Source organism: Saccopteryx leptura, chromosome 10 (assembly GCF_036850995.1).
Source record: "Saccopteryx leptura isolate mSacLep1 chromosome 10, mSacLep1_pri_phased_curated, whole genome shotgun sequence".
Taxonomy (NCBI): Eukaryota; Metazoa; Chordata; class Mammalia; order Chiroptera; family Emballonuridae; genus Saccopteryx; species Saccopteryx leptura.
The window spans coordinates 50,850,244-50,862,722 of NC_089512.1; the positions used below are offsets into that span (position 1 = coordinate 50,850,244).

The following is a 12,479-nucleotide window of genomic DNA, read 5'->3' on the forward strand; positions in this document are numbered from 1 at the left end:
GACGTTGTTAGAAAAATAGCGTCTGCCTTTATTCAAGTCCTGTTCTCTAACTCAGGTCCCATCTCGAGACCTGTCTCTTCGGTCCCCGGGGGCCGGAGGCAACTGTCCAGGGCGGGCTGAAGGGCCTGGGACACTTGCTCCGCCATGTCCGCAAGCCGCCACGGGCCGGGGGCGTCAGGCCCCTGCAGGGCCCGCAGGAAGTCAGGCAGCTGGGAGGGCAGGGCAAGGACAGGCCCGGCGCGGAACAGAGCTGGCACAGCATCCGGGCAGAGCAGACTGTCAAAGTATGCCCCGACGTAGCGGCCGAGCGCCCGGCCCTGCAAGAAGTCGGGCAACACGCAGCTGAGCGATGCTGCGAAGGCATCGTGCGGGCTGTGCTCCCCAGGCGGCGGCGCCCCGTCCTGCAGCCACTCGCGACACAGCGCCACCGCCCCGGGAGAGAAGAGCAAGACCACCATGCCGCCCTCCTGAAGGGTCTGGAGTCGCTGCGCGTGGAACCAGGCCAGGGGCCCCTGCGCGCTCACTTCACGACGACTCCACAAGTCCACGACCACGCGAAGCGGCAGCTGGCACAACGCAGACGCCAGGGCTCCCACTAGGCGCTCGAAGCCTGCGTCGTCGGCGGAGTAGAGGAGCAGAGCCGCGCGGGCCCTGAGGACCGCTGCCAGAGAACAGAAGGGAAGAGGAGACGTGAGATGGCCCGAAGTCCGGCCCACTGGGGCCGGCCGCCCTCCCGCGCTTGCTCACACTCACCCCCTGAACGGACATCCTCCTTCAGGAGCCTCAACCACCCTGTTGGGGCAGAGGGGTGGAGGCAAAGGGTGAGCTCAGCCACTGCCTCTCAGGGAACTCCCAGTCCCAGCCCTGGGGATGGGGAGCCGGAAATGACTCACCTTTCACATGGTCCTTTTTGAGGAGGAGGAGAAGAAGGAAAAGTACTGCCACAAAGAGTAGGCAGGCCAGCCACACCAGGGCCCAGCGCTGGTGGATATCTGAGAGACCCAGGGGAGGAGATGGGCTAGTTTTAGACCTTACACTTTCACTTCACTTCACGAAGGAGAATAACTGAAGCTCAGAGAAATGAAGCGACTTGCCCAAAGTCCACAGCACATAGTGTTAGAACCAGTATATGAGCATAGATACATCTACTTGGGTGACCTTGGAGAAGTGACTTATCTGCCTCAGTTTTTCATATTGGTAAAATTAGGATAACAGTACCTACTGATAGGGTTGTTATGAGAACTACATATATGTATTAATACACATAAAGCAGCACTTACAATGCCGGGCCATAGTAAGTGCTCAAATGTCAGCAATATTAATTGCCCCCTAAACCTAGAGTGGCTGGGTGCTTGACTTCTTAATCTCTCTTGGATTATTGCAACAACCTTCTAACTGGTATCCCTGACCTCTTTTCTGTCTCCAGTTCATTCACTACATGGCAGCCCCAGAGATCTTTTGAATATACAAATCCAATTATAGCCTTTTGGGAAGCTCCTGCTGCTCTTAAGGTAAATTCCAAATTCTTTCTTTTTTTTTTAAATTCCAAATTCTTTACATTGGCTCCCAAGGCCACACATGGCCCTTCCATCATTATCGCATGACTGGGGACTGCTTCCCAAGACATTCCAGCCACTGAGCACCTTGGAGTTCCTCAAAAAAGCATCCCACAATCTTCACAAAAATGTATCTCTACCTCCGTCACCTAGTTCAGCCTTCAGAGTTCAGCTCAAACCTTTCCCCTGAGCTGTTTACCCCACTGAGGTCAGGTCCAGTTATATGCACTCATGGTTTTGGACACTTACTTTACAGGGAGTGTTCAGTAGCTCACACTTACTAAATGTTAAGTGATTTGCGGCTAATGTCTTTCTAGCCTTCTATGGTTGGGTTGGGGGGTGCGCGGACATTATAACTTGGTGATGCTGGGATGCTCTGCAAGCTTTCATCATAGTTTCTGAATGAATGAAGGAATGACCCTCTGATATCTGAGCCAGGGAAGGACAAAGCAATTGTTTGTGCTGCCCCCAGGAGTGGTCCCTGTCAAGATTCCAGCTCCTGGAGAGCTAGCTATGAAGAGGAAGGACAGTTCTTGTAATACTCACACTTGTCCATGGGGCAGGCCCATAGTGCTCCCTGGTCATCATCCCATAGCTGAAAGATACAAACAAAACCAAGTCCAGAGTCCTCAGCTTATTTTTCAGCACTTACCAAGTTCTAACCAGCCTGATCTCCAAATTCCCAGCCTCAACTATGCATATTTCTCCCCACCCGCATTAATTTCCTACAAACTGTTGCCTTTGCTTATGCTGTGCCTACTGCCTAGACAGTGCCTTCCTCTATGCGAGATCTACCCACATGAAGGGACCCTTCCTTAAAGTTCTTCCTTTGCACCAGCACTTAGCAAATGTGAATGCTGTTATCTGTTTATGGGTTTTTAGGCAACAGCGAGCAGCTTGGGGACAGGAACTATGCTTTTTCAACTCCTAGCTTCCACAGGACTGGACACAAAGAAAACACAGATAGATAGTGGATGGGTGCTAGAAGGATAGTGAGCAGGCCTCTGCCTAGGAAGAGTGAAGAGTTTCCCTGGTGCCCTTTGTTAAGCACAGGAAGAAGTGAAAGAGGCTGAAGGTAGAGACTTGGGGCTTTTGCCCTTGGGCACCTAACTCACCTTCATACACTGGCCTGACTTCAAGTCTTGTAATAACTGCTTTCCAAGGCGAGCTGCCCTCTGCCAAGCCAAGGGGTAAGGGACTGTCACCTAGGGGCACTGCACCTAGGAGACCACCAGGCAGCAGCTGGGCAGAATCTGAGGGCTGAGAGGACACAGGAGGCTGGGAGACTTCTGACAGGCCATTGAGAACAGGGCCCACATCTGAATTACCCCCATGTTCCCAGAGACCAGAATAGAGCCTGGCACAGAGGGGGGAAAATTGAATAGAGGGAAAATTTGAGGTCAGGTGTGAGATAGAGCTGGAGAGGTACATGGAAGAGGGTCCCCAGCCCTCACCGTGGAGGCCCTGCTGAGGAGTGGGGTACAGCCACTGGGTTCCAAGGCACAGAGTGAACTGTTGTCCTGGGGGCCTCGTGTCTCCACCAGCAGTATATCATCCTTGAGGGGCCCTAGGAGGTCTGAAAAGGATGAGAATCCACTCTGAGACTCAACCTTGATAGGATCTGCCATGTGCCCCCCATGCCTGATCTTTACCCCTAGGAGCTGGCACTTCAGGGTTCACCTTTACTGTGATGGCCCTGCCCCAGCCTCCTGCAGGCCCCACTCACCAGACCACAAGCACTCTTGCAGCTCCAGCTTCTCCCAACTGCTCACCTGCTTGGAAGGGGCCCAGGTTAGGGGCACAAAGAAAACTAGAACTAAGGCCAGAAAGACCCGAGAAGAGAAGGGGTGGGATAGGCATGGGGAGGCCTGTTGGGTTGGGGGGGTCTGTACTCTGGACCTGGCCTTAGGAAGATCAGGGTTCCAGTCCGGGTGGTTAGGAGTCAATCCATGTTTCTCAGCCTCTGCTTTGTGAGGTCATCTGTACTAACAGGGCTTATGACCCTAAATTAACTCTTTTCATGTCTGACAAGACACTTTATACATTCCCATCTAACTACCCTCTCACAGAGGCCTCACCTGACCACCCACTTGAAATTGCAACTTAATCCTCTCTTATCATTCCTCACCTTTCCCCATAGTGTTTATATACAAATTACTGTATACTATAATTATTAAATCTATTGCCTTGCATTTCTCCATTAGAACTTAAGCTGTCTATGGATAGAAACTTAGTGGTTTTATTCACTGTTATCTATTCCAACTGCCTAAAACAGTGCCTTGCACATAGTAGATGCTCAATAAATCTTGAATGACTATGCTTATAATCACCCAGTGAAGTTGTAGAGTAACCCATTATACAGGTATGGAAATAGGACAATGATAGCAATAGTAAAAGGCAGCTAACATTTGTTGAGCATTCAGTCTTTGCCAGCCCCTACTGTCAAGCACTTCTCTAATCTTCATAACCACTCTATAAAGTAGTTACTATTATCATCCCCATTAAATAGATAAGATTGATCTTCAGAGAGGTGAAGTGACTGGTTCAGAATCCCTTAGCACTGCTAATGTAAATAGTGTAACAACTAAAGTGGAAGCCCATAACCATTTTGCTTCAGGGATCCAAGGATAAAGTGGGTCCAGAAGACAGTGCCTTGTCTGAGGGTCTGCACATCATGGAGGGGGGTCCTGCCCACAACACAACGCTCTGGCGCCTCCTTCTTACCTGAACACAGAGGTTGGGGTGGCCTTTCAACAACGGGAACTCAAGGTATTTCTGTGGAAAGAGGGGAATGGGTGGGGTCACTAAAGGTAGCCCCTGGGTTTGCTTTCCCCAACCACCCATCCCGATACCGGGCGCTGCCCGCCGCCTCGCTTACGTTCACAGTGACATTTTCTCGGTACAGTGGTGGAACCAGCGGCTGACAGGGGCCCCCGCTCGGTGCCTGCCAGCACAGTGTGGCCTCGGCAGGCAGTGAACATGGTGCGTTTAGCCGCCAGCCCCGCGGGGGCAGCAGCTGCAGCTGGGCAGCACGCCAGACATTGCGTCTTGCACGGTGATCTGCAAGCAGAGGGCGTGGTCACTGCGAGCCCCGCAAGGGTCCGCCTGCACCTTTCCCACCTTGGCCCTTGCGGATCCTCTCACCACTCTTAAAGGGGCAGATGCTCGTTCTAACGGAGTCGGGCTCCAGAGGCCACACCTGGAAAGGAAACAGGGATCCACAGATTATATCACTCCAACCAAACCTCCAGAAGCATATGACAAGCCCTCTGCTAGTCACTGGGAACACATTCATTTGTCCAGTATTTCACAAACACTGGCCTGATCTTTTCATACTTTGCAAGGCCCTAGAGATGCACATATTCACCCAGCAAACCCTGTGTGAACATCTGGCAACATCTTTATTTAGCAAAAAAAAATTTTTTTTTTTTGCATTTTTCCGAAGCTGGAAACAGGGGAGGCAGTCAGACAGACTCCCGCATGCCCACCAGGGGGTGACGCTCTGTTGCATCCAGAGCCATTCTAGTGCCTGAGGCAGAGGCCACAGAACCATCCTCAGCGCCCGGGTCATCTTTGCTCCAATGGAGCCTCGGCTGCGGGAGGGGAAAGGAGAGACGGAGAGGAAGGAGAGGGGGAGGAGTGGAGAAGCAGATGGGCGCTTCTCCTGTGTGCCCTGGCCAGGAATCGAACCTGGGACTCCTGCATGCCAAGCCGACGCTCTACCACTGAGCCAACTGGCCAGGGCCTATTTAGCAAAATTTTAATGAGTATTACTATGTGTCTTAGTACTGTGGTAGGCACTAGAGACATTTGATAATTAAATCTATAATTAATCTGTAAGAACCTACTGTGTGCTAGGCACTCACTGTCCCAGGTATTAAAGACACATTCATTTATTTTTTCAAAAAACTTAAAATGTACCTATTATGTGCTTAGCCCTGTGCTAAGCACTAGAGATAACATATCAATTTAGTTAGCAAACCTTTAATTAAGAGTACCTATTTAGGCCCTGGCCGATTGGCTCAGCGGTAGAGCGTCGGCCTGGCGTGTGGGGGACCCGGGTTCGATTCCCGGCCAGGGCACATAGGAGAAGCGCCCATTTGCTTCTCCACCCCCCACCTTCCTTCCTCTCTGTCTCTCTCTTCCCCTCCCGCAGCCAAGGCTCCATTGGAGCAAAGATGGCCCGGGTGCTGGGGATGGCTCCTTGGCCTCTGCCCCAGGCGCTAGAGTGGCTCTGGTCCCGGCAGAGCGACGTCCCGGAGGGGCAGAGCATCGCCCCCTGGTGGGCAGAGCGTCGCCCCTGGTGGGCGTGCCGGGTGGATCCCGGTCAGGCGCATGCGGGAGTCTGTCTGACTGTCTCTCCCCGTTTCCAGCTTCAGAAAAATACAAAAAAAAAAAAAGTACCTATTTAAAAAGATGGAAAACAAAAAGCACAACAAAAAACAGTACCTGCTACGTGTCAGGCATTGGTCAAGTCTCTGGGGCAGTTACTCAGTTTGAATTAGTTATTATTATCTTGCCTTCAAGGACATGACAAATTAAGTTACAAGATAAGTGTATGTAAATTAATAAATTGGTCATTCATGTATTAAGCATCTGTTGTATGCAAGAAGAAATGAGACAGGTGCCAAAATAAAAAAGGAAATAATAAATGGACAAGGAAGGACAGAAGTGCAAGGAGATGTGTAGATAGGAGAGGCCAGGAGGTGGGGGGGAAACTTTGGGAAAGAGGTAACGTGAGCTGGAAGGACTTGGTTGTATGGAAAAGAAGCGGGAGCATCTCAGGTAGTGGGAACCATCTAAGCAAAAGCACAAAGGTAGATTTAAATTGATAAGTAGCCCCATCTGGAAGGAACAATATTCCCATCAAGTGGAACCATAGGAACGACAGTGGAAACGGTTCAGTTGGGGGTCACAGATATGGTCCCAGAATGCTAGGGGAGTTCTGGGAAAGGAAGTGAGACAGGAAGTTATTGAAACAGTCTAGAGGAAAGATGATAGAAGCCCAAACTGGGCTGAGATGAAGAGGAAACGGAAAAAGATGAGAAGCATTAATGTTAGAGGTAAAATAGATGGGACCTGATGACCAATTAAATGTGCAATCAGAGGGAGAGGAAAAAGCCAGCACATATAAGCCTAGGTATGGCATACTTCCTTATAATAGCCCTATGAGGCTGCTACTGTTATTCTTCCCATTTCACAGATAGGAAACAGGCTCAGAGAGGCAAAGTGACTTGCCTAAGGTCACACAACTAGCAAATGGCCAGAATCAAAACTCAAACCAGTCTGAGTTTATAGCACATGCTCTACCCTCCAAGGGAACACAAAGAAGGAATTGGAGGTGCAGAGGAAGAATTCAAGGAGGAGGTGGCATCTGACTGGGCCATGAAGCATAAATGGGAGTCCTGTTGATAGAGGATCAAGAAGAGCATGCAATGCATGCAACAAGCAGAAGGCATAGGACAGCAAAGGTCAAGGGGGGCCAGTTACCCTAGGGAGTCATACTCTTTACCTCAAAGAGGAGGATGGAAAATAATGAGACCAAGACAGTTAGAGCCACCCCCTCACCAACTCCTCTGGCATCCAACTAAGCTCTGCTCTTACCTGAATACAGAGACAGGAAACCAGGTCTGTGTGGTTCAAGGTAATGGTCTGTGGCCCAGTCTGTGGAACAAATAAAAGTGGGGAAGTTGGAGAGAAGATAAGGAAGAAGGGAAGGCTGGAGGCCAAAGTTGAGAAAACCAGGCATGCAGCAGTTCCCCCACCAATGTTCCTTGCTTTGGGTGTGGGTCACTGTGTCCTCTTCACATGTCCCCTGTATCCTTAGCATGGGCATCAGCCTAGAGTGGGAATGGACCTGGGAGGTCTCACCAGGTTTCTGTGCCACCGGTGTGTTTTAGAGCCCTGGGTCTGGTTCCAGTACAGGGAGATGCCAAAGTGCTGCTCCTCGGAGACATCCAGTAACAAGTGTACATCCTCACCATCTGTAGACACGTTGAGCCAGGGCAGAGCTGTGGGGGAGTCAAAGAGAGACTTCCTTTACTTCTTCCGCACACCCAAACCTGTGCCACATCCACCGACTGATCCTTCACAGTTCCCTTCAAACCCCTTAGACTGGGGTGCTCCTGGGGGATGGAGCCAGTATCCCCACCTCAGACCAGGCTTTGTCCCAGCATCCAGGGACTGAGCTCATGTAGGCCCCAGTACATTATCTTGAGACCCACCCTCTCTTTGCTTCTCCCTCTGCAGCCAGAAGGATCCTGTAGCCACTGTAAAATAAATCATTCTCCTGTGCTCAGAAGCCTCTGATGGCCCCCCATATTACACCCAGAGGCAAAACAGAGTTCTTACAAAGGCTTGCAGGCCCTATCCAATCTGGCTGCCATGGCCATTCTGAATTCATCTCCTAGCACAAATTAATCAGCTGCAGATACACTTGCCTCCTTACTGATACTGAAACACACCACAACATACTCCTGCCTCAAGCCCTTTGCACTCACTGTGCCCTCTGCATGGAACCCTCTGGATAGCCACAACCCCCCACCTCTCTATCCCCCTTGCCTGCACTTTTCCCCTAGCACTAATCACCGTCTAACTATTGTCTATTCCACATCTTCATGTGTTTACTGTTTCCCCCTTCACCCTCACCTCCACCCTGATCCTGACTCCCAGCCAAAGTATCAGCTCAGTGAGAGCAGGAATTTTTGTCAGTTTTGTTAATTGCTTTATCTTTAGTGCCTATTGCTATACCTTGGGTAGAGTAATCATTAATAAACATCTGTTGAATAAGTGAATCAATGTGTAACTGAATGAATGATGACACAAAATGCATATCGTCAAAGTTCTGGTGTTGAATAGTCTCTAATGGATTACCAGAAGCAGTCAGGCCAAGCTTAAGATTAAAGAAACCAAAAAGAAAATGAAGTTGAAATACAGTCATTTCAGAATTAAAAAAACATCACAGTGATTGAGCACCAGCCCAGGACGTGAGTACCCAGTTCAAAACCCCAAAATCATTAGCTTGAATATAGGCATGCCAGCTTGAGTGCTGGGTCATTGACATGATCCCAAGGTCACTGGCTTGAGCAAGGGGTCACTGACTTGGATCGAGCCCCCCAGTAAAGGCACATATGAGAAGCAATCAATAAACAACTAAAGTGATGCAACTATGAGTTGATGCTTCTCATCTCTGTCCTCCTCCCCTTCTTCCCTCTGTCTGTCTCTCTCTCTAAAAAAAGAAAATATCACACTATGTATATCTCAATCTGGGTAGTAGATATGCAAATGGCTACATATATAAAAATGAATGAAATTGGGCAATAAAATCAGAGCACTTTACACACTTTTCTGTATGTTATATTACAATAAAAAAAGAAAATAAAAAATTTAAATAGTGCATGAAAAAATGATCAGAACGTTGATTTTCTTAGCCCTTATTTTATGGTTTAATATTATTCTTATTAGCCTGACCTGTGGTGGCGCAGTGGATAAAGCGTTGACCTGGAATGCTGAGGTTGCTGGTTCGAAACCCTGGGCTTGCCTGGTTAAAGCACATATGGGAGTTGATGTTTCCTGTTTCTCCCCCTGTCTCTCTCTTTCTCTCTCTCCTCTCTAAAATAAATAAATAAAATCTTTTAAAATAGGTATTATTTTTATTTTATGTATGGGGGAGGGTGCACCATAATCTTGACAATGTTTTGGGCCTCTAGATGTCCCTGGTATTAATAAATATTTGTTATAGGGAGTGACAGATCCACTTTTATGTTCCCATGTGCCTGGCACAAAGTAGTAACTATTGTAGTTCATATGTGATGAATTAATTAATTAATTAATTAATGAGTTCTGAAAGTTTCTGGGATGTGGCAGCCCAGACCTAAAGTCAACTCCAAGGGTTTCTTATATTCCAGACCCTGGCCCTCCCTCCTCCCAGCTCCACTGGCCCTAGCCCCTACCAGAGCAGCTCTGGATGCTGTCCCGGACTTCAAGCCCACTGCAGTCTGGGAAGAGATCACAGAAAAAGCCTCCGGTGGGGCTGGGACCAAGGAAAGAAGGGGGCAACCTGACTCATGGGGAGCTCTGGGAAGGGCTCTCTGTCCCCTAAATACCACCCATATCTGTCCAGTGCCCGAAGCACCTTCCCCAGGGGTGGGAAAGTCATGTCACTTGGGGAGAGGAGGCACAAGGAACTGTAGCTGGGGAGGATGGGAGCTCACACCACTGTTTGAGTGGATAGGACTAGGAAGGGAGTGAAAGCGTAAGGGAAGTGGCCAAAGGGGAGAGAGAATAGGGAGGCCAGGATTTGGGGCCACTGAGGCTCTGGAGCCACTTACCAGGCAGCTGCTGTGTGAAGTTGAGTTCCTTCTGATACCTGGGCTGAGTGTAGGACCAAATTCGCACCTCAGCCCCTAGAGCAGCCTCAAAGCAGTCAAATACTACAGAGCCCTGTCAGGAGAGGAGTAGCAGAAGGTTGGTGGTATAGGGCTCAGAATCCATGCCAAAAGCTGTGGGCTTCTCTGTATGGACCACTTCCTCCCTTCCCTTTTCCCCAACCAGTGACTGTATTCACACTGTATGGCCTGAAATTCTACCTTTGAAGTTTGCTTCAGAGACTCACCATTCTAAACCACATGCCCTCAATAGGAGTATCAGCAGGGCAGGGATAAAAGCCCTAGCTACTTGAGTCCCTGCCCCAACCCCAGCTGTTCTGGATCACTCAGCCAAAGCTAACGTGATCAAACACTCCTCCCCACAGAAGTGGTTTTCACACCCAGTGCCTCGGTGGTCCTCACGATTGCCCTGAGAGTGGGCCAGCAGATGTTCTCCCACTTGACGATTTTCCAGATCAGAAGATATTGGCTGGGAGCTGAGGGCCGGCAGGGAAGTCAAAGGGTCTGAGTGATTTGGCCCAAGTGGAGACAACTCCTGGAGTAGCCCCAGAGCCTGCACCACAGTGCATACATGGGACAGACATGGTATGGCAGGAAGTCCCGAGGAGATGATCCAGCCCAAAGACTTTCCCTCTCCAACTCTTACTTTCTCTATCAGGAAAATGGGGGTAATAATGCTGGTTCATGGTGTTGCCACTGCATATAATCTCACAACATCCATATGAGGTAGGACTTACTCTTACCCCCACTTTACAGAAAACTGGGGCATAAAGGGCTGAGAGGATTTGATCACAGCCCTGATCAGAGTCAGGACTTAAAGAGATGATGCATATGGAAGCACTTAATATATTTCATATTCAGAAGGTTGTCGTCATCATCATTATTATTATTTTACATACCACAGGCTGACCAGGCTGCAGAAGGGCAGCAAGCACTTGTACCTCCAGCAGGACACAGCGGGAAGTAGGGTAGGCCTGGAAGGAGAGCACGACGTGGGCCTGGAGAGAGGCTGTGAGCAACAGGGCAGGGTTTGGTCAGGCCCAGGGCCACAGGCAAGGCCCTGGCAGGGGGCAGTTGGGCCAGCAGGGCTCTCCTCACCATTCTTATGCTCCTCAAGTTCTGGATCAGTTGCTCTTCCAAATTGTTCCTTATCTCCAGGCTCTTCCCAGTGCCCTGGAAGGACCCAAGGACAAGGCCCAGGTCAGGCCTTCTGCTCTGGGCTGGCTTTGGGTTTGGCTTCCTTCCAGAAAGGGTATGGAGAGAAGCAGGGGCCAGGCTAGGGGTCTAGGGGGTAGATGGAAAGGCCAAACTGATCTGGGGGTCCTTCAGCCAGTATTCTCCAGAAGAACACTGAGGATGTCCAGTGCTGCCTGACAGACTGTCCGATCCTCATGCCCATCCCAGATACATTCACATGTGCACATGTATGACATGCTTACCATGAACAGCCAAATGGACAGCCACACTCACACAGAGGTCACAGTCAGTCTCCTGATGGCACCTCAGCACCAGTTCTGTCTGTAGGTGTGTCGGCACCAGCACAGGTTCTAGGGCAGACACAATGCTCCCAGGCATGCAGAGCATGTCACCTTCTGTATGTGAAGGACAGAATGGAGCTGAAGGTGTCCTGAACCCAGAGTTTGGTTGCACCTGATATCCCCAGAGGCCCGAAGAGCTTGGGGTCTTCCAGGGAGGAGGGTGGGCCATGAGGGCATGGGACTGCAACAGCTTCCCTCCCTTCTACCAAGCTAGGAAGTTCCTGGCTCTCTAAAAGTAGAACTACTCACCCCTGAGGTGGCAGGAAAGGCCCTGGGAAGGAGGCAAAGGAGAGTCAGAATTTATGGTCCTAAATCTAACCATCTTTTCTTACCTGAAATCACCTGCCTACCTCTTTCTGGAACTCCCTATTCCAAGCCCCTCCCAGAAGAAGACAGACCCAGCTCTTGCCCCCTCCCCATTCTCCTCTTACTCCCTCAGTACCAGACAGACCAGCCAAGGCAGTTCTGGTGGCAGCGGCAGCAACAGGAGCCAGAATAGGGCCCTGATGGGCCTCAGACTGAACCCTGAGCCTTCTCCAACCCTCCGGGACCCCAGACTCACCGGAGAGCAGCGAGCAGCATTCTGAGGCCCCACAATCCTCTCCAGAGAGAAGACCATGGGGCTTGGGCCCAGTGCCAAGGACAGCAGGAACCAGGGCACAGGCATCTTCCAGGTGCCAGGTAGCACCCAGACCCCAAGCCCTGCCCTGCCCCCACCTCTGCTCCCACTCAGTCCAGAGCATTTGGGCAGGAGAAACCAGAATCTCTCCCCAGCCTCCAGGGTCCCAGGGCTCTTAGGTAGCACACTCCCTCTCCTGGGAGTCTTAACTCCAGTCTCAGTCCCAGCCAAAGTGCTTTCGTTTTTGGCTCCTGGCAGGCAGCTGGCTGTTCCCTCCCTACTCTGTCCCTCCCACCAACACCAAGCCTGGAAGCCAGCAGCCTTGGACTGGGGTGGTGGCCTCACCACCCTTCTTTTCCTCCTTTCCTCCTCCCTTTCC

The 12,479-nt window shown here is 50.4% G+C and overlaps 1 protein-coding gene across 12 annotated transcripts; it reads right to left on the minus strand.

The window, feature by feature from the left end:
* Positions 1 to 4: 4 nt before the first annotated feature.
* IL17RC (interleukin 17 receptor C) lies at positions 5 to 12,406 on the minus strand. Of its 12 annotated transcripts, none has more exons than XM_066351676.1 (20): positions 12,044 to 12,406; positions 11,731 to 11,752; positions 11,414 to 11,535; positions 11,042 to 11,116; positions 10,843 to 10,917; positions 9,887 to 9,998; positions 9,509 to 9,553; positions 9,027 to 9,167; positions 7,428 to 7,567; positions 7,161 to 7,220; positions 4,701 to 4,755; positions 4,435 to 4,616; positions 4,281 to 4,331; positions 3,283 to 3,328; positions 3,011 to 3,132; positions 2,672 to 2,731; positions 2,103 to 2,151; positions 894 to 992; positions 754 to 792; positions 5 to 661 (listed from the first exon to the last, which is right to left on the minus strand). In XM_066351676.1, exons 1-20 carry the CDS (start codon positions 12,146 to 12,148, stop codon positions 33 to 35), a joined length of 2,229 nt encoding a protein of 742 aa, XP_066207773.1. In that variant the 5' UTR covers positions 12,149 to 12,406; the 3' UTR covers positions 5 to 32. The 12 variants fall into 12 exon arrangements, with proteins under 12 accessions (XP_066207773.1, XP_066207769.1, XP_066207780.1 ...); XM_066351672.1 differs by having other exon boundaries at positions 10,843 to 10,952; positions 11,383 to 11,535; positions 12,044 to 12,405; XM_066351683.1 differs by lacking the exon at positions 11,414 to 11,535 and having other exon boundaries at positions 12,044 to 12,405.
* Positions 12,407 to 12,479: the final 73 nt, after the last annotated feature.

Coding starts and splice junctions, on each gene's coding strand:
- IL17RC (XM_066351672.1), bottom strand. CDS start 12,148: ATGCCTGTGCCCTGGTTCCTGCTGTCCTTGGCACTGGGCCCAAGCCCC. Junction 10,953..11,041: donor ACTTGAGGAGCATAAGAATG/GTGAGGAGAGCC, acceptor TGTTGCTCACAG/CCTCTCTCCAGGCCCACGTC. Junction 3,133..3,282: donor GCAAGAGTGCTTGTGGTCTG/GTGAGTGGGGCC, acceptor CATCCTTTTCAG/ACCTCCTAGGGCCCCTCAAG.